Below are 27,576 nucleotides of genomic sequence, written 5' to 3' on the forward strand. Positions count from 1 at the left end.
TCAGATCCTGCCCGTCACAGCCACATCAGGTTGCTCGTTTCTCCAGCGCCGCCAGTCCGTAAAATTGCCGGCCTGAGACGGTAAGGGTGGGGAAGACGAACCACGAACGAGTGAAGCTGCTGCCAGGGCAAAGAGTGTATCAGACGGTAAGGGTGGAAAAGACGAATCACGAACGAGTGAAGCTGCTGCCAGGGCAACAAAGAGTGTACCAGACGGTAAGGGTGGGGGGGAAATTACATCCAAAAGTCAGAAGGAAAACTGTCCCCCAAAAAGGGCAGTTACGTCCAACGGCGGGGCCAGCGAATGTTAGCTCGTGGCCCGGTCGCAGAGCCCTGCGGTAAAACGGGTTGCGTCAGGACAGGTGCGGGCGAAGGCTCCCGAACACAACTCATGGGTGTGGAGGTGGAGGCAGATGCGGCGTTGGGGTAGTGGTTAAGCAGAGAGGCACTCCGAAGGCGGGGAGGCGCATGATGTCCGACATAACACACAGCTTGGTTTATTGGTGGTTAGCCGTTGGTAGTTTTGTTGGTTCATGTTGGTGATTGCTATACACCTCACCTGGAAGGCGCCCTGCGTGCAATCTACGGCTCCAGGGCGGCCCCACGAGCCAGAACGCTCCAGGGAGGCAAGTGGGCGCTGAAGCTGGGGGGCTAGATTGTCCAAATGCTTGGCCTGGGCTTGTGGGTGGGGATTCAGGAGGGGTTTACAGGGTTTATTGCCGTACAGGGGGAATGACGGACCTTGACAAGGGTGCAAAACACGCAAGGTTGAGTGGCAGTGAAATCAGGCTGGTGAGGGTTATGGGGTTTCGGCAAATAGGGGAAGAGGACGAAAATGATTTGTGAGGATAGGGGATGCACCGACTAGGAGCGCGTGTGGTGCGGGCAGGAAAGGAAGGGTTGCGAATTCCAGAGTCACTTTTCTTCTCACTTTTTGGAGCCACTCCTACTTTCTTCCTCAGCAACCTCACTCAAAACTTGTCTCACTCCTACCCACCACGGTGTCATCGCCACAGCCCATGAAAGGGTGCTTGAAGCCGGGGTGGTTTCGGAGCGGTACCTCCCCCTGCGCCCGTACACAAGGCAAGACCGGAAGTGGATGCAAAAGGGCTGCGAGTGGCGGGCAGGCGGTGAGGGAAATCGACACAGGTGGCAGCACAGACGCATCTGAAGGCCGGAGAGAGTCATGGAGCCAGCCCGTTATTGGGGGGCGGTAGCCGGGTTCCATGCACGCGCATACAGAGGCAAAAACGCGAATCGTCCTGCATGCAAGGTCCTTCTTGAGGAGGCCGCAGCCCATATCTGGGCGGGGCCGTGGTTCTTCGGATCTGCCAAAGGTCCCCTCCGATCGAGCCCTCACCAACAGGTGGCTCATACTGGTGACAATTACACTGGTGATAATGCTAGGAACTAAGGTGAATGAGCGCTGCATTGCAAAAACCGTAGAAATGCGCGTCCGCCCGCCCGCTCGCCTGCCCACACATGCCCCGATGGGCCTTAGTACGGCAATGCACACACGCATCTTGACCGTGTCGTACATACCCACAGCAGCGCCCCCAGCGTCACGTCCTCCCACGGCAGTTTGCCCCACCAGCGGGGGGCTGCGGAGGGCTGACGGCTGTAGTGCACCGCCTTGGCTGCAGCGGGGTGCCCAATAACCGAGGTAAGGGGGGAAAGAAACGGAATTAACGAAACCGGGACGATGAGAAAGGGGTGAAGGGGAAGAGAACAAGTAACAACTTGCCAACAAATGCCACTCATGACCCCGAAACCCGCAGTCCCACTCTTCCTCACCTAGAGCACGTCCTGCCACATCACGTGACATGACGTACATCCAACCAACTGGGTACGGCGCCCCTAGGGGTGCCTCATGGTCAGACAGCTCCTCGGGGGACAAATACCACCTGTATTGTACGGCATGAGTTGGGCGGTGGGAATGGGACAAGGGTGTTGGATGAGGCTTTGGAAGAAAGGGTATAGAGTCTGACTGGACCGCGACATCACCCCCACATGACGTCAGCGACCCGGGTCCTCGGCGTCGGAGGCGTGGTGGCCCGTGGGTTTCGGCACATGTTGAGCTGTGACCCGTGCGTTGAGCCTATGGTTCACCCGGGTGGTCATGCCCGGACCAGCAGCCAAAGGTTTTAATGAACCGTGGGTTAGGCGATGATCATGATTTAGCAAATGACCCCGTTCAAAAAGCGACCCAAGGGTCAGCAGGGACCCCTGGGTTAGAAAGTGGCCTTTGGGTCATCACACGACCCATGGGTCAGCAGCCTATGGGTTGATGGCCCCGATGGGAAGAGTGCCTTCACCCAGGAGGCGCGATGACACAGAACTCAAGGTGGTCCGTTGGCCGGCTGGTCGATTGCAATCATCGTTTGCCGTCACGCTTGCGACATTGTGTAAACCCCATGGCCTGATGGCCTCCGGACCGCACAATCTTTTTCTTGCCGATCTCCCCCCCTGTCTTACTTTGACAACGGATCCCGGATGGGTCGAAAGCCGTCATCCGCGTGCGAGAACCAGCCGGATACGCCGCCGCAGAAGAGCCCCTCCTCGATCTCCACTTCCACCTCTGCCGCCTCCTCCTTCCCCTTCCCCTCCCCATCCTCCACTTCCACCTCCACCTCCGCCTCCTCCCCCTCAGCAGCAGCAGCGACCGCGGCCGCCTTGGCCAGAGCCCGGGGTCTGACTTCCGCCTCCGCCCGCTCTTTCCGCGCCTCCAAGCCCCCAAGCTTCTCCTTGCCCTCCTGGTCCTGTCCTGACTTGATACCACGCCTTTTAACGCTGTTGTTGTTGCTACCGCTACTACCGCTACTACCGCTACTACCGCTACTACCGCTACTACCGCTACTGCCGCTACTGCTGCTACTGCTGCTACTGCCGCTACTGCCGCTACTGCCGCTACTGCCGCTACTGCTGCTACTGCTGCTACTGCCTCGGCCACCAAGGATGTCACCATTGCTGCCAGCGTCGTTGCTGATGTTGGACAGCTCGCTGCTTGCGTGCATCGCCATCTGGCCATCAGCCAGAGGACCGTTGTCTCTTCTGCTGCTGCTGCTGCGGCTGCTCCTGCTACTGCTGCTGCTGGTATCGTCATCTTGGAGCTCCGGCGCGGTTTCGGAGCTGCCGTCGTCCTTGGGCCACTCCGCGGGCGGCGTCAGTATGACATCGTACAGCAGCCGGTGCGGCCGTACAAACACGTCATCATCGCACTTGACGATGTGCGTATAGTGCAGGGGGCTGAGCAGCGCGGGGTGGTGGTGGTGGGAGTATTAGGGCAGGTGGGGACCTTTCTCATTTGAACCTTGCGGACATGCAAGTAAAGCCGAGGGATGGGCAGTCGAGGTAATGTGCACCACTCACCTAAGTTGCCCCTAACCCGTGTTACACAATCGGGTGCCCATCGTTAGTCGTTCAACTATCAATGGCAACAATTCATCGTTGTATCTATCGTTTTATACATAGTTTCCTATGTATCAGGCGGCCACAGCTCCCGTAATGTTTCTCGTCATGATTTACCAGGCACACGGGCAACTAACCCAACTAACCCTATGCCGTCGGTTGCATGCGAAATGAGCCACCTCCATCAACCTTGCTTAGCTTAATGTTTGGGAATTGTGGACTGTTCCGCTCTTTCACATTGCACGTTCGCACCTGCTCAGGGCCAGTTGCACCATGCGCAGCGTCTTGCTGGGCAGATTGCGATACGTGTCCTGCAGGGCCGAGGGAGGTGACGGAGGGGAGCAAAGGAGAACACGACGCGGCTACTGTAGCGCTACGCTGGGGAACGACTGGACGGGCCAACAGAAAGATGTGCGAGAAGGTGCAGGGAGGGGCTCGTCATGCAAGGGGGAGGTCACTGGTAAACGGAGCAAGCATTGCGGCGACGGTGATGGTGATGGTGGGTGCAACGAAGAGTGGGATTTCGTACCTAACCCACCAGTCCGGGGACGAAGACAATGTCACCGTTCAGGCCAAGCGAGTTACCTCCTCCACCACCGTCGCCGCCGCTGCCACTGCGGCGAGGTACGACACTGGCGGAAGCCGCCACCGCTGCCACCTCTTGCTGCAGCACCGCTGCTGCCTGCCGCGCCTGGTGCGGCGGCGGCTGCGCAAGTACGAACACCAGGTCCATGCAGTCGTACAAGTACGACCGAAGTTGGGCCCCCCAAGATTCCCGAATGGAGCTGCGCTTGGCGGAGGACTTCGGGAATTCAAGGGGTTTACCAAGCGAAAAGTGCAACAAAAGGAATCCATCACGTCGCAGTGTGTGTTTTCATACACGTGCACCACGCGGTTGTGCGCAGGTGCCCGGTGGGCCGGTCGTTTTTCCGGCTGTTGGCCTAGGGTAAAATTAGTTTGCTCTATGTTGATTGGCGGGGCATGTGTACAAACGGATATTGCAATCAGGGTTACGGGTGTACATGGGGTGCGCGCCAGCGATAGCGGAGGCAACGAGGCACACGGAGGGCGAAAGATTCAAACGGGGGGCTTGCCGTACAGTACTACAGTATTTATTACAAATTTATATTTCTATTAGTTCAGTTCACAAGCTACGCAACAACAAAAAGAGAGGATTGCCCAAACGGTTGTTGCGACAAGCAAGAGATTTTTTTATCAAGCGAGTAAGGTTTTCTTAGCAAGCAGACCCACCTCGGCGTCGCAGCACCGCGAGATAACGGCCATAAGCACCCGCACTCGTCGCCCCTGTCGGGGGCAGCCCCATAAACCCGTGTTGGTGCGGCCCTCGACGGCGAGGCTGTGACGAGCGCCGCCTGGCCGTGGCGATGTCGACAGCGGATGGGGATGCGGCGCCGGAGCGGCCGAGGACATCGAAGGCGGCAGCAGCGGCGGGAGGGTGAGCGGAAGGTGCCTCCATCTCGCCAGGTCCAAGGCGAATTGCAGTGGCACCGCGGGCAAGCGGAAATCGGCCATCACCACACGCAGCCATGGCTTTGCTATCGCCGGCGTTGGCGGAGGGCCTGGCGCTGTGGCGAGCTCCAGTGACGGCGCCGCCAGCACGGCACTACGGCTGTTACTACCGTCACCCGCCTCCGCGCTGCCGCCCCCGCCGCTGCCGCTGCCGCCCCAAACCGGGGCCCAGCCGCCAGCGGCTACAACCTCTGCAGCAACGGCCCTGCTCCTGTAGCCGGCGGCGCCGCCGGCTGACGCTGTGTCGCTGCCGCCGCGGCCAACACCGCCGGCTCCACGCAAGTCCGGCAGGGACCCACGCATCAGCAGAAGCGCCACTAGTAACAGCGGCAGCATCGCCACTATGGCTGTAGCCGCCAGCCAGCAGCCCTGGCGCACGCCATGAAATGCCCAGGGCAAACGGCTGTAGCGCCCCTCGTCGCATCCTTCCGCGCCGCTGCGGAAGGGCGTGTTGAAACGGCGGTGAGGCAAGGTGCAGAGTGGCAGGGCGCGGTGATGAGCTCGGGATAAGCCTGCCGTACGCCGCCAAGATGCCTTCGACTGCTGTTGTTGGCCGAAGTGCTGCTGCTGCTGCTGCTGCTGCATGGGTGCAGCGGCGTCTGTGGCGGCCCCAGCAGCCGTACACCACTCCCGGAACGTGAGCGTGAGCCGTTGAGTCACGTTGGGTGGAGCTGGAGTTCCATGGGGGCACCTCGTCGATGACGCCGTGCTGTCACGTGGGACAGCAGCGTTGACGGTGGCTGTAGCAGTTGCTGTGGCGGTGGCAGTAGCTTCCAGGCCCGGCGGCGGCGCCGGCGGCGGCGGCCCGAGCGCCGCTCTGATGGTGGCGGACGCGGTGGTAGTGGCTGGCACGGCGGCCACGCCTTTATCATGTATGATACTGGGGTACGACGGTACGGCGGTCTTAACAGTTGAGGTCGTTGTATTGGCTGTACCGCCCGCGGCAGCCGTCGCCCGCTGGGGGCCGCAGGGCTGGGGGCCGCAGGGCAGGATGGTCAAGGTAGCGTGCAACGTTGTATTTCCAGACGAACGAGTCCCACCAGATGCCGCTGGAGCTGCTGGCGGCGCTGGCTGCTGCTCCGTGAAGGCGGCTGCAGCCGGCGGCAGCGCCGCCACCGCAGCTGTTTGGAATGCTGTAGCTGCGACTGCCGGCTGTAGCAAGGGCGATACATGTTGGCTGCTAACCCTCGGGAGGTTTGAATGGCTACTGCAGGGGTCGCTGCCACCGTCGGCATCGCAGCCGCCGCCGTCTTTAGGACTACCTCCAGCGGTTGTGGCGCGGTGGCTGCTGCCAACCCCATTACCGCTACTGATGTCCAGGTCCTCGACGGCAGGTGCATCGCCGCCAATACCGTTGCCGCCACCTTCAACCCCCACAACGGACAACCGTCCATGAACCGAACAGGCGCCTAGGGAAAGCCGGCGGCACACACAGTACCCAGGGCTTTTGTTGATGCAGAGTCTAAAACATACCCAGGCCTACGACGGGAAAACGCACTGGTAATGGTCATGGCCGGAGTGTGGTTCGCCGTTGCTCCATAACTGCCATCATTCGCGGGCTGAAAATGGCTCCTGAACAACAGACAAAATTGTCTCTTATTACCGTATAATTCAGTCGTACAAACAGACTACGGTGATGTGTCTGCCCAGGAAAGATATCAGTTGACCTTCGGTTTGGTCGATCCGATCCCGGTTGGCTTCCTCCGGGCCCTTCTCTCTCTCTCTCTCTCTCTCTCTCTCTCATCCTTACCCGTGCATAGCGGTGCAGTGGGGTTCGCGGGCGTTACGTCGTCGTCGCATTTGCATGGAATGTCGACGCCGTGATGGGCACTGCCGGCCCCGCTGGCGGCACCACCCGATGAGGGGAATGCGCCGACAGCTGCCCGCGCCCGCGGCCTGGCGCCTAGGTCGCCCCGTCCGCCATCGCTGTTGCTCAGGCTGCTGCCCTGGATTTCGATACCAACCTCGCCGCCACCACCGCTGCCTCCGTCACCGCCAGCAGTAGCACTGCTGCTCCCACTCTCGTCGCCAACGCCGTCGCCAGAGCCGTCAACCCCGTCACTCTCATCCGTACGGCACTTGTACGGTCGCTGAACTGGTGTGTACGGCGCGTCAGGATTCCCTGCCCGCAGCCTCATTGACTGCTGCCGGAATCAATGTCCGGCAGATGTACCTGCTGCCACTGCCGCCCGCTGCTACTGCCGCCTGCTGCCGAGCTCCTGTGCGTGCATGTGGTCACAACATCCAGGGATAAGGAGCTCTGTAAGCGCATGCCTGCGTATGTATGTATGTATGTATGTATGCCAGCCCTGGGCAACAGCGTGCCCCGCCGTGCCCTGCCCTGCCCTGCCCTGAAGCACACATCGGACATGGACTCTCGCGAAACACGCTAACCCTTACACACACGCAGCCTTCCCAAGCTCCCATCACCTCCTCTCCTACCCTTTCTCGCCATAGCCCCAAACCATGGGGCCCCGGGAACCCTTAAAAGCCCCCTCAATGGCCAAGATCCTTGGTGTTTTTTTCCTCGGTCTCCCAACCCAAACGGGGTGTCCTTCCACATGGCCATGTGAGTCGCAACGTACCGAGGCGCTACGGCGAGCTCGTTGCGGGGACTGCGAAGCGCGAGGTGGCGGCGGCGGTGCACTGAAGCGCCTTAACTACGTGACGGAGCTTATGAGCTCTTGCAGCCGGGGGAAATGTCCCGACAGCCCCAAGTAATAGATGAAAAATCTTCTCTGCGGCGCTCGTGTAGCTATGATCCCTTCACAAGGCTTGATTACTGCATTTGATTACTGATTACGAATTGAAGAATATATTATTATCTATCGCCGCCGCATCCTCCGAGAGGAATTGCTTCCGTTTGAAATACTTTGCAAAGTACTGAGTCGCGGAGGCGGGAAGGACAGAAACGGGACGGTGGAGGGTGGACGGTGTGAAGCTGGTGGTGGGGCCGCGGCTGCAACGCCGCCGGTCCTGCACCGGATCTCAGTCGCGGCCTCTTCGCAAATCCCAGGGCGATCTGGAGCGGCAGGCCATCCAAGGGGTGCGTGATCAGGATTCATGAGCGCGTGACATCGCGCCCATGGGGGCTGTACTGCGTGCCAAAGACGTAAGTAAGTGTTGTCTTTTGATATCGAGTACGGCCGAGGGGCATGACTTCGCCATCCGAGGAGAGGCGGACCTGCAGCAGAGCTCTGTCGCAATGCTTTTTATAGTCCATTTGGAGTCCTTTTTGTTCCTTAGATGGCGGCCTTGAACGTTTTCTTTACGAAGCCAGCCGGCAGCCCCGCAGGCTGACGAGGTCGCGCAATGCGCAGCCTAGCTGTTGGCCCTTAGTCTTAAGCGGACAGCTGGACTTAAGCGGGAAGGTGTAATTTAAGTTGTGTACATGCCGGTTTCTTGAAGATCGATCATTCTTTCAAATTATTTCTTGTGCCATATGTTGGGCGGTCAATCCGGCGTTACACCGAAGAAGACGCATCGAGCGCAGCGATTGCCTGAACAGGACTGATCGCGAGCAAACTCCCAAAGACATGCGTAGATCCAAAATATTCCACGTCAAAGCGCACGCACTGTTTGAACCAGAGACTTTGGAAGGGAATCTAAGAGGCCAGATAGCAGCATCCTAACTGGCGGCCAAAGTAGCTTCCTCAGCATCCAACACGGGCTGCTGGATAGTTGTGGAAAGAAGGATTCCGATGTTGCAAGTCTGGCACACCCTCGTGCACGCCCCGTGCGGCGCCAACACGCGTGAGCTAGGAATGAACTTGATGCCATGCAGAGTTGCTTACTTACTACGGTGTGCAGCTATTTATTTTTATTTTTTTTTTAATTCAATTCATGCAAATAGCATCATTGGAGTTTCGGCCAAGGCAAGGCCATGGCACAGCCCAGACCAGCCCAGACACCTATTCTGCCCTTTTGTCCGACTAACTAACTAACTACTAACTGGTTACTTAAGCACCCCCATCGTAGAGTATTGCTAAGAGTCCAAACTGAGAAACCCGCTGGGGATTTTGCCGTAATGTCAACCACATATTGACGTTAACCGTAACAGCTCCATTTTGTGGGACCGCATTCCCCCGGGCAACGCTAAAACCCTTCTGGCTGCTCAGGGTCCCCCCCCCGTTTTGCTGCCTGAGACCGGGGTCCAAGAGAAATCACGCAGAAGGGACATGTGAATGACATTTCCGTATTGGAAACTTTGCATCCCTTTGTGTTGTTGACTTTGGTCATAATAAAAAGGTTTCAAACGGCTCTCTGCGGCTGCAAAGGTGTATATGATGTCGCGACGACTTACGTCCATTCGTTTGGAGCCGTAGGACAGCGTTCCGGATGATGGGGTATCTTGGGATCTAATGGAAGGAATTGGCTCGAGTGGGCTCTGCACAGCGTCGCGCGGCTTGCAGTGTGACTTCTCTTCAAGGCACGGGAGCAGGTGGGGAGGGGAAGCGGAGCAACTATCAGAGGTTGCGGACAGCCACGAGAAAAAGTCATTGTTGTTGTGTATATTGCTCATAATATGTGATCAAGTAGCATTAGTAGTGGAGTACTTTAGGTGATCTGGAGGCACAACGAAGAGCGTGTTTTATCTGACAAGGTTCGGCAAGCGTCAGCGGGCCTGGACCCGATATACATTGCAAGATTGACGGCTCTTATGTTGGGAGCTGCGTAAAGCTAGGGAAGGACATTACCTGGCATATGACAGAAGCGGAATTGCGTTTTACTGTCATGTTTAAGATGGATGCGCAGTCGTACCCACCGGGTTAGATGTAGGGTAGGGCGAAGGTAAGAACAGAGAGTTGGTGTGCGAATACATATCGCGCCCAGGGCATACAGTTTATCAAGCGCTTTACAGCACTTCGCGCACCGTGCAACCCAGCGTGATATGCGTGTGCAGGACAGCAGGCCAGTCGATGATTGTGCGACATTGACTCCTGCTTCAATTACATAGGCAATATCGGTACCATTTATGTTACTTGTAAATGCATTTTGATCAATATCTGGAACGCGTTGAGAAGCAAAACTTGGGAGCGCACGATACCTGCACCATAATTGCGTGATGATGCATATATATTGACTCCATACATTATTGTTAATTAGGGAAAGAAATGGACAGGCTACGAAGTCATCTTTACGCTAGCTCGTTAAGCCAACACCGCCATAGCCTCGCCGTTCAGCCTATGCTTCAGCCTGTTCATGCTCGAGGCGGTTGTATTCACATTGGATGGAAAGGTGAGCGGGTTGCGTTTTGGCGGCGGACCTCCTCATGCCACTGAGAAGCTCCCAAAAAACCGTTTAGGGCTCGGAAGATACCGGAGACAAAAGCTTCTGATTTGTGCTTCCACTGCGGCGGCAACGGCATCGTTTGATCCACCGGGTGAGATAGCGGTACCGCGTCATGCTGCGCTTCTGTGCAAGGCGTGCTACCGAATCTGACCGGATTTCCCTACGGGCTTTCGTTCTATTCATAGGTGGTCAATCACCTTCAGTTAGCCTAGGTCAGCAGCCTCTGGAGCCTGCAGGTACCGCTCACCTGGCTGCTGTACAGCCTCCACCATCACGGTCCCCAGCCCCTCCTCCAGCCTCACCCCGGAGTGCATCCACTTCCCCTGCTGCTGCCGCGGCTGCTGCGGCTGCCGCAAAAGACCCCTTCCAACCTATCGCGCGGTTCCGGTTGCCCAACCTCTCCGCACCCATTACATGGACCTACATGCTCAGCTACATGGCCTTCATGCTCATCATGCCCATTACCGCTCTTCTCCAGAAAGCCAGTCTGGTTCCCCTCGCCACCTTCATCTCCCGAGCCACCGAGCCCGTCGCCATGCACGCCTATTACGTCACATTCTCCTGCTCCATTATCGCTGCTGCCATCAACTGCGTCTTCGGCTTCATCCTGGCCTGGGTGCTCGTGCGCTACAAGTTCCCTGGTCGCAAGCTTTTAGACGCCGCCGTCGACCTGCCGTTCGCGCTTCCCACTTCCGTTGCGGGCCTTACGCTCGCCACCGTGTACGGCGACGAGTTCTTTATCGGCCAGTTTCTTCAAAGGCTTGGCATCCAAGTGGTCTTCACGCGCCTGGGTGTGGTCATCGCCATGATTTTCGTATCTTTCCCATTTGTTGTGCGCACGATGCAGCCGGTAATGCAGGAAATCCAGCGAGAGATGGAGGAAGCGGCCTGGTCGTTGGGTGCGTCGCGTTGGCGAACCTTTGTGGACGTGGTCTTTCCGCCTCTCTTTCCGTCGTTGTTGACAGGTACCGCACTTGCGTTCTCGCGCGCGTTGGGCGAGTTCGGGTCCATCGTGATCATCTCGTCCAACTTTGCCTTCAAAGATCTGATTGCTCCCGTACTGATTTTCCAGTGCCTGGAGCAGTACGACTATGTTGGTGCCACTGTGATTGGCACGGTGCTGCTGGGCATCTCGTTGACCATGATGCTTGCGGTCAATCAGCTACAGTCTTTTAACCAGCGCTTCCGGAGATAGAAGACAAATAGGGAAGGGAAAAAAGGGGCATGCATTATATCCGGCGGTGAGGGCTGTGCTTGCACTTCACTACTGGAGAGGCCGGAAGTGGAGATAGAAGGGGAGGGTGGCAGGGTGCGCGGCGGAGGGGCCAGATGCTGCAAAGCGCTCGGCGCGGAGGGTGGGGCCTTGCATCCCACGTGGCTGGGGTTGGTGCTTTGGTGGTGCGGTGGATAAATTGCAGATCTTGTAGTGGCGGTGATATGAGGTGTGGTGGTGGTTGTAGTGGTGCGGAAAGAGGAGGGACTTGACGTGTTATGCTGCAGGAAAGTGAGAAGTTTGGAGGGAAGAGGTGTGTGCGTGCGTGTGTGTGTGTGTGTGTGCTGCGCGCAGGAGGTTACGGCAAGTGCTGTAGCAGGGAAAGGCAAGCAGGGACGGCCTGCTTAGGAAGGGGGCCATGTTGGAGGTGCGGGTGAACGGCCCTTTGGGGTTTTTGAATTCCCTTTTTTGGATGCGGGATGATGCAGCGAGGGGAGTTGTTCCTTGTAAGAAGGCCTAAACAGCTCGTGGTTACGTCTGTTACGCACACAAGTGAAGCACAGGAAATATTACCAAATACTCGCCGTCATCGCCGTTGCTTGCCGCACTAACGTCTTCTGCGGCGCTGGCGGGAGATCGGTTACGAAGGTTCCCAAACACACTGCTCCATGCAGCTCAGCAATGCGGCGAGCATTTCAAAGGGATCTCTGTCGCCCTCGGATCTGTGTGAGGGGGGAACCTCAACAATGCCACACAATGGAAGATCGCTTGCCGCTTGAAGTGGTCTTGCTTTCAGCCTTGTGATTCGGGACCCCGGATTGAAGCATGCCTGCCCATTAGCGGCAGGATGGCGAAATGCTAGCGCACCGTGAGTTCGTGCTGGTTGTTGCAGGGACCCATATCTCTATCCCTGTAGTGTGTGGTGTGATGTGGTGAACTATTTCCGTGTCTCTCATGTCATCAGCTCTCAAGTGTGATTCTCTGCTAAGGGAAAAGAACCGCCTGCTGGAGTGCAGCATTGGGAAAGTCATCAACCCTGGTTGCGCATAAACTCGTCAAATGCATCGCCGTTGGCAAACTGGTCGCCTTGCAGAAGTACCTGTCCATCCATTCTCCTCGCTCTGAATAACAAGAGGAGCTGCAAATGTCCTTACAAGGACAGTAGGAGAACCCTGTCGCTGGGCCCCCACCCTTCCTCAGTGGAAAAGCAAATGGCCAAGGACGCGCCAAATTATATGCCACACGCCACCTGAGCGCTGATAAGGAGCATAGCTTCAGGTTCCACATCGCGGGAGAGGCTTCCCTCCACGCAAGGTCGCTGGCCGCCCTCCCTTTGTCACCAACTGGTGGCGGCTACCAAAGTCCGTTCCTTGGGGGCCAGTCCTTTTCCTGCCATAGCTGCAAGCCACCAACCGCCGACCCATTCGACATCGTGTCGCAACGGTAGTATCCCCACTGTAAGCTGTCTGACCAGATGAACAAAAAGGTCAGGACTTAGCACCCTGTGCGCGGCATCCAGCGGCCTGGTTGGGTCCCGTCCGTGGACCTGTGTTCAATCCCCCTGTCCTCATTAATCCCCACCTGCCGTCGCCAACCGCTGGCTGCCCGTCCGGAAGACTTGGTACTTGTGCACTCCCAGTCCAACTGCTTGGAAAGCAGAAAAAGTCGTCAAAAGCTTCCCGGAAGCCGTGCTCTAAGAAGGGGCCATATATCTCGCCCCGAGCCCTGGCTTTGGTCAAAACTTCAATCCAGCAGGATCAACGACTGCAACGCCCAGTTACTTGTCTCGCTCTACATGCCACGCGGGGTTCATACTCGCCCTGAAGACAACCTTAGCACTAAACAGGGAGTTTCATGCAGATCCTTCATGCAGGCGCTTCATCAGCAACCCTTCCGCCCGAGCAGCCCCAATTAGATTCAGTCAAAAGCGCCCAGGTCAGCCACGCTCGCCAGGAAGTCCAGGTACTTCTGGTCGGCGGATGCCGGCCCGGCATCGCCGCCTGGCCCCCGTCCGCCAGCACCCGCTGCCCCGCCGGCTGTCGCCGGCTGTGGCGCCAGGCCAAACCCAGAGCCCGCATCCGCGCGACCGCCAGCTCCCCCTGCCCCCAGCGCCGACCGCTTGGGCTTGGGTGCCGAATCTTCTCTCCGAATCCGGAGCGAAGCCGGGACCTGCGGGCAATGGAGCGACATCACAAACACACACAAGCATGCATACTTGAGTTTGGGGTATGGATACACGAACATGAATGACATATAATGGATTTGGGACCGTTGAGAGACTCTGGATTTATTCAGGTCTTCACCTTACCCCTCTTGTTAGATGCCACTACCACTACCAGTGCCAACCCGACTACCCTCACGCTCCCTCACACCCACCAAGGACAGCAGCTGCTTATCCTGGGTGGCAGGCACCCGCTTGGCCACTGTGGAGGCGGCTGAGATGGTGGCGGCGGCGGCAGCGCCGTCCTTGGCAGTACGGCCCGCGGCGGCAGCCGGAGCGAGCGCAGCAGGGGCCGAGTACTGCGCGGGGCCACCTGCAGGAGGGGGCGTGAGGAGAGGGGGGGTTGTGAGGGGATGTGAATAAACAGGGCGCTATGCTGACTCGGTGCTGCTGCCGTCGTCATGGGTGCAGTTCAGGTGGTACAGTCCAGCGACGTGCAGAAGAGGGAAGTGCACGGAGAGGATGCGCTGACTCACTTGGGAGCGGCATCCCCGGTGGTGGCGGCGGCGGCATGGGCGGCGGCGGCGGGAACATGTGGGGCGGTGGCGGTACACCCGGCGGCGGCCCCGGCGGTGGCGGCAACGGCGGTCCTCCCAGAGGCGGCGGGGGCGGTAACCCGGGCGGAGGCCCCGGGGGCGGCCCCGGTGGCGGCGGCAACGGCATCCCAGATCCAGGCGGCCCGGGAGGCCCCGGTCGGCCTCCCGCCGCCGCCGCTGCTGCTGCTGCTGCTGCTGCCGCCGCAGCTGCCGCTGACCCTGGCCCAACGCCGGGCGGCGCATCGTCTTCCGTGCCTGTGGGGCGCGGGCGGGTTGGGCGTGAGGCGCGGCATGTACGCAGCACAGGTCGTTGGTGTGCTGTGTCGCTATGCTTCAGCCATGATTCGCGGACTCAGCGGACATCAACTGAAAAGATCGATGACGCCCGGGCGACCTGGGGGCCGTCCTCATTCACGGTCAGGGGTAACCAGGTCAGCACAGTGTCACCAGAGGGGAGGATAGCCAGCAGACAACAAGGGCCCATGCGCCAACATTTCCCCCAGCCTGGCGCAGCGACGCCGCCACAGCTGCTGCTGCCGCCAGTAGCTAACAGACGGAAGGCAATCATCGGAAAAGTGCCAGTAGTGGGGTTTTGTAGACTGTTCGCGCCATGACGATGACCGCTCCTCTCTCGGCGCGGTCGTCGTGCAGCATCCAATCTGCGATCCCGTAGGTCCACGTACCTGACTGGTTGGAACACGTTACCCCGCTAGGAGCTTCGTCTCCATCAACCCCCAGAACATGCATGTGAAACGAACGGGATACATACAGGCACACAGATATACACGCACCGGGAGCAGGGGGCTGTGCGCTCTCCGCTGCTGCCGCAGCCGCGGCCGCTGCAGCTGCGGCCGCTGCTGCCAAGGCGGGCGGCGGAGGTCCCGGCGGCGGTGGTAGGCGCCCGCCCGCCATCAACGGTGGCGGTAGCATCGGCGGCGGTGGCAGCTTGTATCCCGGTGGCGGATGGTCCGGCGGTGGCAGCACCGGCGGCGGCGGTTCATCCGGCGGCGGCAGCGGCTCCGCGGACGGCGCCCCCGGTGCAGGGCCTTTGGGCAGCGGCGGCGCCGCTGGCGGAGGCGGCATCGTCGGCTTCGGCCCTGACGGTAGCGGTGGCGCCTTGGGCACGGGGATTGCTGGCCCGGCAGGGGCTTTCGCTGGCACGGCGGGCACGACGCCCTTGCCAGGCGGCGGCGCGCCCGTGGGGTTGAGGGTGGGGTGATAGTAGGGAGAGTCCTGCGGCCGGAGCATCACAGGCCCCGCCGCGCCGGGGGCTGCTAGCTGGGGCCCACCTATCTTTGCTTTGAGCTCCTCCTCCTGGTAAGGGATTAAGTCGGGCATCGAGAAAGAAGAAATGGGGACTAGGAAGGGGATGTCCAGTAGGCAGGGGGGGTTAAACGAAAGCGCTTCGGGTGTCTACGAAGAGGTGAAGCATGGCGTAAAAAATGGGCCGGGCCGGGCAAGGGTTTCTGTTTTGGCCCAATTCCGTATTGCTCCCAGAGCACGACGGCACCAGCGTTCCCTACAATACCCATCGCACTTTTTTTCGCTTGATGGCCTGGTCGTAGGCCTCCTGCAGCGCTTTCTTCTTCAGCTTGAGATTCTTGGGGAGCGTGCCGTTCTCCTCCATATCAATCAGCTCCTGAAGCTCCTTCTTTAGCGTGTCAGGATCTGACCTTAGCCTTGCTCCCTCACGGATGAACTTGCGCTCCATTTTGTTCCGTGCCACCTCCTTCTTCCGCTGCTCCTTGCGGAACGCATCCGCAGGGTTGAGCAGCCTGCCACCCTTTGTTTTGACCATTTTCTCCTTCAGCGACTCGCAATTCGGTCAGGGGCTCCTAAATAGTCGCGCTGCAAAGAGGGACGGCCCCCTTGGGACAAGGGTTAAAACTAGCCAAAAGTACGTAGTTAACTATAATTGTAACATTAAAGTGTTATGTACTTGTTGCTTCCTCAAGACCCGGTTCCGTGTGCATCGCTGCTGGTAAAGACATCCTCAGTACCTTTCTGGAAAAGCGTTACCTTTTGACGTATATCAATATGAGCTCATGCTGACATGCGACGTAAACCCTTGTGGCCCGCTCGGCCCCATCGCGTTTTGTTGACGATAACGGTTGCAGTACAAAGTCGCAACTAGGACTGCAAATCCTTAGGCCAAGGCTGTAACCAAGGAGCATCGTAGGGTAAGTGGTCACTATCTTAATGTCTTATCCTGCCTTCGGCAAGTCACCATGCATAGGAAGCTCCCTGACCAATGCACATCTTCACCAACAAAATGTTTGCCGTTGGAGCAGCGCTCCTGGACAACACACCACAATCGGAATCTCGATCGTGAGTCATACAGGAAGTCGCAGGCTTTGCGCACTTCCCACAGAGCGAGATCCTCAACCCGTCACACCCAGCAACCCCCATGCTAGCGACCACCAGAGACCTCCTGCCAGCCCGGGCACTCCCCTTCTAAACCCTGCAACGTCATGTACTACCGAACTAGCCAACGGCTCTGTATCAGTACCTCCACCAGCAACTCTCAATCCCTCAATACTGGTTTCGGAGCTCCTATCGGGCCAGGTCTTTGTGAACTCCAAGCGCGTTTTTCCCTCGGTTCCTTGGGGCCCCACGCAATTGGCTCAGGTAGACCTCAGATCTGGTGGATGAGTTTATGGTTGCATGTTGGGAAAGAAGACTAGGGGTGGGTTCGGATAGGTAGGAGAGTGCCTGGGTGGCGGCCGGGCGGGACTTATTCTTTTCCAGGTTTAGTGTTAGGTGGTAAACAGCTCCATCTACCTCAAAACGTCGCGTGATTGGTATGAAATCCAACTTTAGTTTGTGATGTGTTACCAAGATGGTTGGGAGGGTGAGTCGCGATGAAGCCCTCTGTTTAACTCGCCTTTTTTACAAAGTAGAAGCAGCGTGTAATGCAACACCCTGCATGGAAATTCCACATGGCCGCACACCCGTCGTACTTTGTCGAACCCCATGGGCACCACGCCGTGTGTCGGCGCTCACAGGTCATGGGCTGGAGTGCTGCACTGGCGGTACTGAGCGCGACGACAGCCGCCACCACACCCCAAGTAAATACATAAAAGGGCCGGATGGAAGGCCCCTAGGGGTGAAGGGGCTATTGGGTTGAAGGGTGCCATTGCGGGCACAGGTGGTAAGTCAATTAGGGAGCTGAGTAATGAGAAAATACGAAAGCGGAGATGTGTAAAGCTTTGCTGCACGGATGGGGAGCAAACTGAGACATTTTGCCGACACCACCACTATCATTGGGTAGGTGATCCGGTGGCTTTCCGGTAACGGATGCTGTTGCCCTGCCGAGTGTTACCTTGACCCGCGTGAGGAAATCTTCTCACGTTCCTTCATCGCGAAGGTGACCTCGTGACAAAACAAGGTAGTGTGTGAGCTGCTGAACATGACAGCACAGCACAGCACAGCACAGCAGAGCGCATGACAAAGGATGGCAGGCGCGTGTATTGCACGTTACTGATGCGTATGCCACCACCGCTCCGGTGACACCGCCCACCCCTCACGCGACACCAGGCATCTGCGCTGCTCGAGTTGGACGAGCTACGGAGTGCCGCCGTACGACATTTGGGACTTGAGGTGCTGTGCAGCTGCCTGGCGGTTGCCGTACTTTACATGGGTCTGCGTGGGAGCAAGCCCAGGTGAATGGGTAAATGGGTGGGTGGGCGGGTGAATGGCTGGGTGAGTGAATGGGTGGTCAAATGCGGCCAAATCACCGTGCGGATGACCTGGCAGGGCAGTTGCTTGCTTGGCTGGTTGGCCTGCGGAACACGATCGTGACAAAGAGGAATATCGACCATCTGACACCCGTGTCTGAAGCGACCGAGGTGATCATGTTGTCGCACGTGGCGCTCGTTGCGGTGGGGGCCATTTTCGGTCCCCCTGGGGCTTTCTCGCACCGCCCCGCACCGGGGACCACATCAATAACATCAGCCTTCTTTGCGTCTTTCCTGTCGATCATTTTCCTTTCGCCCTCTATCTGTCCCTCACGGCCCCGTCGCCGTCCTCAACCCCGGCCGGGGCTGGTCAGGTCTGCAGGCCTGTTCAGATACGACATAGACAGGCCGCTGGCGCTGACGGTGGCGACACTAGCAGCGGTGTCGTACCCACTTGCTGATCCAGTATTGTACGGCATTTGGTCCTACGTGGAGCAGGTATACGACGGCGTTATAGAGCTACGTACGTATCGCATCATATGCATCGTTACGCCGCCGCGCTAGATGCTTGCGGTTGCTGTGCAGCCTCTCATCCCCCCATTACCTCCCCACCCAACACTAAAGCTTTCCCAAGCCAGTCTTTCTTTCTCAATACGCGCCTTTGTGCTGCGGCAAGTTCTGTAACTCGGCAAAGCCTGGGCCATTCACGTGTCGGGTTTTCCCACAATCCACGTAGTCGCTCCAGAGCCCTACCACCCTTCACAGTCCTTCCCTTTCTGAGTCCCTTCTGCTTCCTACTGGTGCCCACCGGGCTCCCTCTTCCTGCGGCCATCCTGTGGCCCGTGGCCCCCTCCAGGCGGTTGGCTTGACCGGTCAGCTCCCCGACCCAGGGGCCAGTTTGGTGACCCAGCTCCGCGGGTGTGTGGAGGTGTGGGACGTTCCAAGCATCGCCATGCACGTCCTGGCGTCATGTCTCGTGGGACCACTTTGGGAAGAGGTACGGCAGGCCGATTAAGGCAGGGTAGTGAGGGAATGTTTAGCAAGGTACGGCGTCTGGGGTACAGCAGGACAGGCACGCGGGTTTTACGCTTCCGCGCCTCAGTTCCCCACCCCCCCCCGTCATCTCGCGCCTCTCCCCCCTCCTGAGACCCTTTACCGCTCTCGCCGTCATCCTTCAAATACCCTTCCCCGCATAACCTAAATACCCACCCCGTAAAACCCTTCAACCCCTGCCCCCCCGCAGACCTTCTGGCGGGGTTTCTTCCTGGCCTCCCTCAGTCGAGTGCTGCCACTGCCCGTCTGCGTGGCGCTGAGCTCCTCCGCCTTCGCCGGGCTGCACCTGGGCCCCGGTAACCTGCTGCCCATTGCCGGGCTGTCCGCCGTGTGCGATGTGCTCTACCTGCGTTCGGGCAGTCTGGCGGGGCCTCTGCTTTTCCACGCAGGGTGGAACGCATACCAGCTGGCGGGGATAGTGCTGGCAGGGAAGGACAGCTTCGTGTGAGGGCACACGGGCGGCGGGAGAGGGGGAGGAGAGAGGAACTGGGACGCAGGGGAATACACACGAACCAGGCAGAGGGGAGGTCTGGTGGCGTGAGGTTCCGTAGGTAGGGCGTTGCGCTGGTTGCTGCGTGTCGGGTGGGAGGCTCGTTCTTGGGCATTCCATTGCAGGGGGCAGGGTGATAGTGGGAGCTGCGGACACAGCAGGCGGGGTCGGGAAGCGACATCGGTTTACCCGTTGAGGCCGGCTCGCAGTAACGTGCGCACTGGTAAAGAGATTGTCATTGACATGGCAGCCTGTGTCGCGCAGACGGTTTTTTGACGCAGAGAATTTTGATTACATTGTTTTGGTCACAAAATCTGTTTAAACTAAGCAGGTGCTGTCCGTATAACTCCACCACGGCAGAGGCGCTTCTGTCCGGCAGTGCAACCATCATGCTTCTCCCACAATAGTATAACTGCAAAGATATCATCCCCGTGCGATGAGCCAGCTTTGCTGACTGGCTTATTCCTTGGGCTCCTTGCCAGCCTCCCAGGTTGAGAAGGATTCAGTGTTTCGACTCAGCGTAACGACTCAGCATGCGCAAAACTCTGCGAGCGACGCGCAGTGTGCTATACCGCATTATCTGCCGTTTCCTGGGGGGATTTGTGGGAGGGGCCGTCCTTGTTTGCTTACCCTTTAGCGGTAGTGGTGAACAGAGGGGAGCTCGCATGCTCCACAATAATACACGGTGCTCATGAGCACACGTGTGAGGATGGGAGGGCTTGCAACCAAGTCGGCCGCTTCCGGGCATCTGAGCAACTTCTTCCTCCCCGTCAGGGGAGGGTTGAGAGCCCAAGCCATACCGAATCAAGATCCACTCTGGATTCGACCGGTGCCGGATACGCCCAACAAGGGCCGAAAAAAATAATGTACTGTTCGTACTTCAGGTCGGGCGGCAAGCATTGTTACAGCTGATGCCACATTGCAGCAGCTGTTGCACCAAGCCAATGATGGGAGGCAACGGCCCTCCGCGCATTCTTGGCTGATACATGGACATGTACGCAATCATATGCTCCTCGGGGATCACACAAGCTTGCGGCCACCCCCCTTATGGGTGGAACTTGGTGGTGGTGGTGCTGCTGATGGTGCTTCCCGTCCCAAACCCTTAATGCACTAAAACACCGACGAACGGCTCTGAGGAAGGCTGATATGCCAACCCGCTACGGCCCCAACCCACCCCACCCCGCGGGCCCCCAAATAGCCTCTACGGGTTTCGGCAAAGGCGGCACTGCTCCACCCCGACTGGCTGGGATGGGTGCGTGCTGCGTGTCTATACCTCGCGCGGCTAGAACGGCCATCGGGCCCGCACACCTCTCCCACCATACAAACAGTCGGAAGCGAGCCTGTCCCAACCGCCTGTTTTTCTTCGCCCTGCATCGTCACCCCACCAAGACAGTACGACTACGTACGGCACAGCTGTCGGCACCATGAGGCCACGGGGAGGGAGGAGTGTGGACACTGTCCAGGCCCAAGTTCTCTGGGCCATATCTGCGTGTCAGTCATCTGGTTGGATGTTGGATTGAGGTGGGGCGGTGTGCTGCCGGATGGGCGACACGGCGTCCCTTCTTCACTCCGCAGCACCTCATGCACCCGCACTCGCACTCTTCGCATGATATCGCAGGCCATGTGCGCGGGCCCATGGGACATGGGACCGAAGCAGGGGCAAAGCTGGCGCCCGCCCACCCTCCCGCAAGCAAACATACATACATAATACAGGAAACACACTACGTAATTACGGACAGATGCCGGGGAACCTGTGCCCTTTCCCCGGCACCCACGCTGGATGTCGCCCAACGCGCACGTACACGCACGCGTTACAACCCACGTCCTTTCTTCCTCCCCCTGACAGCTCCCCCTATCCCGGTGCGGGATTCCTGCGCGTACTTGGTAACTGCCGTGTGACCACAGCCCCGTGGGGGGGTACCTTCCCCTCCTCCTCCCTATTCCCTCTCTCCGCCATCGTCCCCCTACTCCCCCCACCCCCACTCCTGCAAGTAGCCCCCCTCCAAAATGCCTCTCACCCTCCCATGCCCTCCTTACCCCACTTCTACTGCCAGCGCCAGTGCCAGTGCCACTGCCACAACCCTTATAAACTACTCGTAGGCGCCCTCTTCCTCCTCACCCTCACCGCCTTCTCCCTGCTCCGCCCCCACCCCCATGTTGGCGATGTACGCTTCTCGCTCCACGTGTTCGAGTGCATCACAAATGAAGTTGACCAGCTCAGTCCAGTCCACAGTGCCGCTCTCGTCAGCGTCGATGGCGGCGAACATCGCCTTTGAGGGGTGGGGAGGGAAGGGAGGGGAGGCGTGCGGGTTGAATAAGGAGCGCGGGCGTTAGGGCCGGGTTAGGGAAAAGCGTGCTAAGGAAAGAAATGGGGAGCGCGGGACGGGACTGGCAGAGGGGCCCTCAGGACTGAGACATGGCCCCCCGATCGGACTGCATCCGGAATGGGAAAATGGGGAGGAGGGAGTTTGCGCGGGTGGGCCCGTTAACAGATGCTTGCTGGTGTTGCCGACGCACAAACGTAAACTTGCCACCCCTAACCTCACCCCCATCGCCCCCCTCCCCACCAGGTCCTCACACGTCCCCACAACCCGCACGTACCTTCATGTGCTGCTCCGACAGCGCCAGATTGGCTTCCGGCGCCAGGCTGTTGAGGCTCTCAATGACCTCCGTCACCTGGGGCAGTGTCAGCTGGCCGGTGCCCTCCTCGTCCACACGCTGGAAGGAGTCAGACAACACCGCCCGCAGCTGCTCCAGGTCCAGAGCGCCCAGGGCCTGTGGATGGCGGGAGGGAAGCGGGTGAATGGGAAGGATTAGGTAGGGTGGGAGGCGGGTGAGGGGTCTGTGAGGGAAAAAACACACGTTGTCCAGTTTTCCCGTAACTTAACCCCCTCCTTACCTTTCTCTTTCCCCCGACAACCCTACTGCCCGCGACCACGGCCTGCGCCCCGCCCACGGGCCCCCCACCTGAATTCCTCCCGCCTCCGCCACCGCCTTGATGGCGCTCATCCTGCTCTTCATGCTCTCCACGTCGTTCATGGAGCGAATGATGGAGGCCGCCAGGGGTACGAATTGAATGTACTGCACCATGCCGTCCGGGGTGGTGGGGGCCTGGCTCAGCAAGCTGACGGTCTGCAGGGTCGTCAGTCCCAGCGCCTGGTACGACAGCTCCTTGAAAATTGCCTTGACCTTCGCAGCGGGACGGGGAACGGGATGCGGGGCAGGTAATGAGGTAAGGTGCAGGGAGAAGACGAGCAAATCCAAACGTGAAAAATGAGTTAAGCGGGAGGGGGAGCTGCGGAGGCAGGTTCTGAAGAGGGGGTGGGGAGGGTCTCAACAGGTAGTTGCAGAGGGAAGGTGGAGAAGGGGGGGATAATGGGAAAGAGGGCCTTCCTTCGGGGTTGAAACAGGGCCGTTGGAACAGAGCAGTCCGGGGGCCCAGGCAGGCAGGCAGGCAGACAGGCAGGGGGTGCCGGGAGGGTATACAGCGATGGCTGGCGCAACGGCAGTATGGAAGCGAGAGCACAAACACACCACCTCGTCAGCACACGAAGAAGACAAGCAGCGTGTCGCACACACACATGCACACCTTCACCCGCGTCTACCTGTCGCTGCGTGAGCAGGCCGGTGTTCTCTGAGTCTGCATCCCTAAAGGCGGTCAGCAGCATCTGTTGCAGCTCGTCGGTGTTGCTGAGGATGTCGTTCACCACGATCTCATCCTTAAACCGCTCAACAAGCACCTGGATGGCGGCGGTCGGGTGTTGGGGGGCCGTTGGGGGGGTCAGGGAGCCCACGGAGGGGGGTTCGGGGCATCGGGGAGAAGAGGAGGCGGGGAGTCAGGGTCGTGTCAAATCCACAAACACGAACGCGCGCGTCGACACACGCACACACGCACTCTCAGGCCAGGCACCTTCGTGGATCATCTCGCCATAAAAAGACATACCGACATGCGTACAAACGCACAACACCCTCCACCTTACCCCATCAGCCCACCTGGAAGCACACCGGGATGAACTCCTCGTACGACACCAGTCCGTCCTTGTCCACGTCAATGTGAGAGAGAATGAGGTTGATGTCCTTGCGAGTAAGGCCCAGCTCGGCAGCCTTGAGGGCCTCCTTGAACTCGTGCCTGATGCGGGAGGAGGCGCGGGGGGGAGAGGCGGGGTGAGAGTAAAAGAGAGGTGGAGAGGGGGGCATGGGGAAAACTCCGCGTGAGCGTGTATGTGTTTGAGTACATGCCTAGTGCTAAACATACGGCAGCCAATACCGAACAAGGTACGACAGGGCGTGTTTTCATGTGAAGGTCACGGGACGGCGGCCGCGTGTGTGTTTTCTTACGCGGGGCGCTATGAGGGGGAGGGCGGATGCGGTGTGGTATACACAGTACGTGTCATATTGTGGTTGTGGGGAGGTGTCAGCAAGCAGTGCACACACCACCAGCACCAAGTGAGGGCCTCCAGCACCTCAGTCTCTCAGTCCATCCTCTCGTCCCACCTGTTGAGGGTGCCACTGCCATCCGCATCCGCCTTCCGGAACACCTTGAGCATCAGGGCCTGAGGGTGTGTGGGGTGGGGAGGTGGGGGGGAGATGTAGGTGGTATGGTGTGTGGTGTGTGTGTGTATGTGTGTGTGGGGTGTGTGTGTGTGTGTGTGTGTGTAGGTAGGGAGGGAGGGATATCAGCGGGAGGGAGGGGACAGGACAGGGAAGGCAAGGAGGAGGCAAAAGGGAACCTCCAGAAAGCGGAAGGACGACCGGCATCAGGAAAAGAACGAAATACGACCCGGGGATGCAGCTGCCATACTCTCACCGGTCCGATACGACGGCACCGTGTGTGTAGATGTGTATTTCAGCTGTACGGACGAGTGCCGTGTACCTGAACCTTGCAGCGCACCCCTCTGCCGTGCTCCTCCCTCCCTCGCTCCAATACCTCTCCTCCCCCCTCCCTCTCCCCCCCCCTTCCCCCCACATACACACCTGCAGCTCCTCCTGCGGTAGGCCATGCAGCAACATGCTCTCCACCTCCGTACGGACCATCGACTCCACTCCATGCATCATGGCCTTGGCCTGCTCCTTAGCCTTAGCGGGGCGACGGTTGCCGGTTGGCGGTTGGGGGCGTATATGCGGGATGGGGTCAGGGGATGGTGCGTGTGTGGGACAGGAAATCGCGACCAGCTAAGAGTATTAGGAGGCTCGCCCTAACCGTCGCTGCTCCAAGGGTTGGGCTGGGTTGAGTAGGTTTACGGACATGGGGGTGACAGCCCAGTTAGGATCTGGTGCTTCCAGTGCTCTTCCTGTCGTTCAATTACTATGATGTGTTCCGTTCTGGCCCTCCGGGTGCCGTACCTTGATGCTCTGCATGACGTCCACCATGATGGGCAGGAACTCCTTGTACTGGATGACGTCATCGTCGTTCTCATCCGCCTCCGCCAGGATCTGCCGAATTTGCCTGTCCAGGCGCACGCAGCGGATGACAGGTCGCCGTACAACGTAAAGGGCGGGCAGGGTATGTGGTGGGGAGCGCACTGTCGTACACCAGAGCGGCGTGCAGTGCCCCACCCCACAAACCAGCGCCAGGTGGCTCTCTCCCCTCCCCCACCACCGCTGAAAGAGCAGCAACCCGTCTCACAACATCACCCTAATCGACTTTTTGCTGCCTCAGATCCTTTTTATCCTACCGACCACGGTGCAAGTTCTTCCCCCTTCTCCCTTCCCACATAACACCCCGCAAACAGGCCATCATCCATTTCCCCACCAATACACGTACACACCCACACCCACACACGGGCGCGTCAAAAGGCCCTGCAAGTCACGGTCCATTCATCCTCCCCTCCCGGCCCCCGTGCCTTACAGAGCCTGTCCATCCGTGCCGTTGGAATCAAGTGCTTATACGTTATACCTGCTCCGCGTCCTTCACACTCCCAAGCGCACACGCAAACACACTCTCACCCAATGGCGCAAATTCGACACCCTCACGCTCACGTGGCGGCCCCCACTGCGAACAACGCGGACACAATCCCAGCTCAGTCAAACGCGGCCCCCTGCTCCGCCACTTGCACATCCCACCTGTCACTCAGCCGTAGATTTGCGTTCCGCAGCACCGAGGTAAGCTCCTGTCGGTCGAGGAAGCCGCTGCGGTCCCTATCGGCCTCGATGAACAGCTCTGGCGGGGTGGATAGGAGAGGGAAGGGAGATGACGGAGGGGACACAGAAGCGAGGAAAGGTGGTTGATGGTTGGTGGTTGACACTGAACAGAAGGAAACTGACAGGCCTGGGCCAGCGGGTGTGTTGTGGGGGGAGGGGGGGAGGGGTAAGCAGCAGGAAGATGCCGTACCGCACGCGGTTTCCCCACGAAGGCCGGCCGCTGCCGAGTCAAAGCCGAACATGAGCAGCAGGACGGTGCTTGGGAGCCCGGCCAGCCGTAGCCTGGAACACCACCCACCCATTCATCCACCCACCCCACTGCCGAGCGCGCGCACCCCGGTATAGCCTGGCCGCCCAGCGGTGGGCGAGGTGAAGGGACAGCCCGGGGGTGGGGGTGGGGACCTACTGCAGGGCAGGTCCCAGGCACCCGGCCGCAACCCACTGGCCCTGAGCCATAGGACGGCAGCAAGAGCCGAAGGGCCGCAGCGGTATGGACTGCACCGGAGAATGGTCAGTCGCTGTTGGCGGCCACACACAGTAGCGCCACAATGGCACGCTTCTGAGGACCATCACCGGAACCAACAAGCAACACCTGTCAACCAGGCCCCAAGCGCGGCACGCCACACCGACCCACATCATGCCATCCCAACCTAAGCCCGGGCGGGGCCACCCTGCGGGTTCATGTGGGTTCACGACACCGAGCGAGGGCGGCAATAGGATACCAGGGGGGAACCAGCGCTGGTTTCCCCGGTCAGTCGTCAGCCAGCCGCGGCCTTGACAACCCAACAGTTTATTGGACTTGAATGCGGGACGTTCAGGGTGTGAGGCCTTCACCCTAGTTAGGCAAACACCCCCCCCCCCAACCCGAGCCCTCCCGCGGCCCCAGAGCCGCCAAGAGGCCGCCCTGGGGAGCGGACCTCATGGAACCAGCAGCCGCTGCACGTTGCTGCCGTACAAACATCAGCTGCCGTGCTGTCTCCTTTCCCCCCGGGAGGGCCATCATGCCCCTCGCGCCTCAGCATTAGGTCTCCCGTTGCTCCACAGGCCGTTTAGGAACGGGGCCCTCTGCAGTGAGAATGCAGCTGCTGCTGCTTCGACCCACCCATACCCCTGCTCTTGTTGCCCAGCGGCTTGGCTGTGAGCTGGCTCCCGGGGATCGCCACAACAGCGCTGCGCTGCAGGAAGGGCCCCTGCTCCCATCCCCCCCCCACACATCATCAACCCCCCCTGGCGTTAGCGGGCTCGGATGGTGTGGGCCTCCGAGCGCCCGAGGACTCCTACCCATCCGCTTAGTTGGCACAGTATGCCACGTCACGTTTTCGAGGCACGGGGGCAGCGGTGACGGGTTCCTACCGGCGCTGTTCCTTAGGGCTGTGCATGCGGCCCTGGAGCACGGCCTGCAGGTTGGGCCTCTAAGAGGGCACCCGGAAATCTCCAAATCTGCCCTGGCGTACCTAGCCGGGGCCCACACCGGCTGCATCCCTACGCCAAGACGACGACATGCCCAACTGATACCCTTCTTGACACCATGTCCGCGCGCCCGTTTACTGATGTTTTTAATGCTAGCCGTGTTGGGAGAGCCAACTGCCGCGGGACGGGTCCCCTTTCGAAGAACTGACGCACGACACTGGCTGGGCTTACTCATAAGGATGGGCTCCAGTTCCGCTGATGTTGCTGTCGCCAGGTCCATCATCACGGCCGTCTCCTCAACGTCGATCCCCCCTTTGGCTTGTGAAGCACTTGTGCGATCAGGTGCGTTCATGGCGCTCTCCAGGCGGCCCAATAAGTCCGCCTCTGTCTCACCGCCTTGCAGCCCCGCGAAATACCGTGCACCGAACTCATAGATGTTTGCTGGCTGCACAAACAACAAACAAGTTTCGTTGCCAGGAGGGTTTTCCGGATGTGCTTCTCTGTGCAGGTACCCACTTGCGCTCGAAGGATTTCGCGAGTGAAGGCCTTTAGAATCGCCGGGAACTCTGGGGGAATATTTATGGGCTTCTGGTAAGCGGATGACAT

At 59.2% G+C, this 27,576-nt stretch overlaps 5 protein-coding genes across 5 annotated transcripts; 2 read left to right on the forward strand and 3 right to left on the reverse strand.

Annotated features, from left to right (window-relative positions):
• Window positions 1-9,759, reverse strand: VOLCADRAFT_92288 (uncharacterized protein; the record flags this gene model as incomplete). Its single annotated transcript, XM_002951740.1, has 15 exons — window positions 1-72; window positions 559-672; window positions 741-788; window positions 997-1,065; window positions 1,542-1,636; window positions 1,794-1,903; window positions 2,475-2,780; window positions 3,660-3,718; window positions 3,946-4,209; window positions 4,659-6,301; window positions 6,688-7,027; window positions 7,111-7,156; window positions 7,523-7,552; window positions 9,241-9,359; window positions 9,703-9,759. The coding sequence occupies 15 exons, from the start codon at window positions 9,757-9,759 to the stop codon at window positions 1-3; spliced, it is 3,372 nt and encodes a 1,123-aa protein (XP_002951786.1).
• Window positions 9,760-10,241: 482 nt separating this feature from the next.
• Window positions 10,242-11,397, forward strand: VOLCADRAFT_43808 (uncharacterized protein; the record flags this gene model as incomplete). The annotated part of the gene is made up of 2 exons (XM_002951645.1): window positions 10,242-10,338; window positions 10,415-11,397. Coding segments are annotated over 2 exons (1,080 nt in total), but the record flags the coding sequence as incomplete, so codon positions are not given.
• Window positions 11,398-12,584: 1,187 nt separating this feature from the next.
• VOLCADRAFT_75104 (uncharacterized protein) lies at window positions 12,585-16,223 on the reverse strand (the record flags this gene model as incomplete). The annotated part of the gene is made up of 3 exons (XM_002951741.1): window positions 15,737-16,223; window positions 15,246-15,513; window positions 12,585-12,626 (listed from the first exon to the last, which is right to left on the reverse strand). Coding segments are annotated over exons 1-3 (570 nt in total), but the record flags the coding sequence as incomplete, so codon positions are not given.
• Window positions 16,224-17,038: 815 nt separating this feature from the next.
• On the forward strand, window positions 17,039-19,377 carry VOLCADRAFT_117916 (uncharacterized protein; the record flags this gene model as incomplete). Its single annotated transcript, XM_002951646.1, has 6 exons — window positions 17,039-17,050; window positions 17,205-17,267; window positions 17,737-17,861; window positions 18,251-18,374; window positions 18,733-18,873; window positions 19,120-19,377. The coding sequence occupies 6 exons, from the start codon at window positions 17,039-17,041 to the stop codon at window positions 19,375-19,377; spliced, it is 723 nt and encodes a 240-aa protein (XP_002951692.1).
• A 318-nt stretch (window positions 19,378-19,695) lies between these two features.
• Window positions 19,696-27,576, reverse strand: rsp7 (radial spoke protein 7; the record flags this gene model as incomplete). The annotated part of the gene is made up of 14 exons (XM_002951742.1): window positions 19,696-20,832; window positions 21,539-21,689; window positions 22,021-22,194; window positions 22,387-22,608; window positions 23,025-23,159; window positions 23,413-23,548; window positions 23,914-23,972; window positions 24,394-24,495; window positions 24,763-24,865; window positions 25,483-25,579; window positions 25,875-25,906; window positions 26,003-26,231; window positions 27,184-27,415; window positions 27,487-27,576. 14 exons carry the CDS (start codon window positions 27,574-27,576, stop codon window positions 20,702-20,704), a joined length of 1,893 nt encoding a protein of 630 aa, XP_002951788.1. The 3' UTR covers window positions 19,696-20,701.

Source organism: Volvox carteri (genome assembly GCF_000143455.1).
Source record: "Volvox carteri f. nagariensis unplaced genomic scaffold VOLCAscaffold_25, whole genome shotgun sequence".
Taxonomy (NCBI): Eukaryota; Viridiplantae; Chlorophyta; class Chlorophyceae; order Chlamydomonadales; family Volvocaceae; genus Volvox; species Volvox carteri.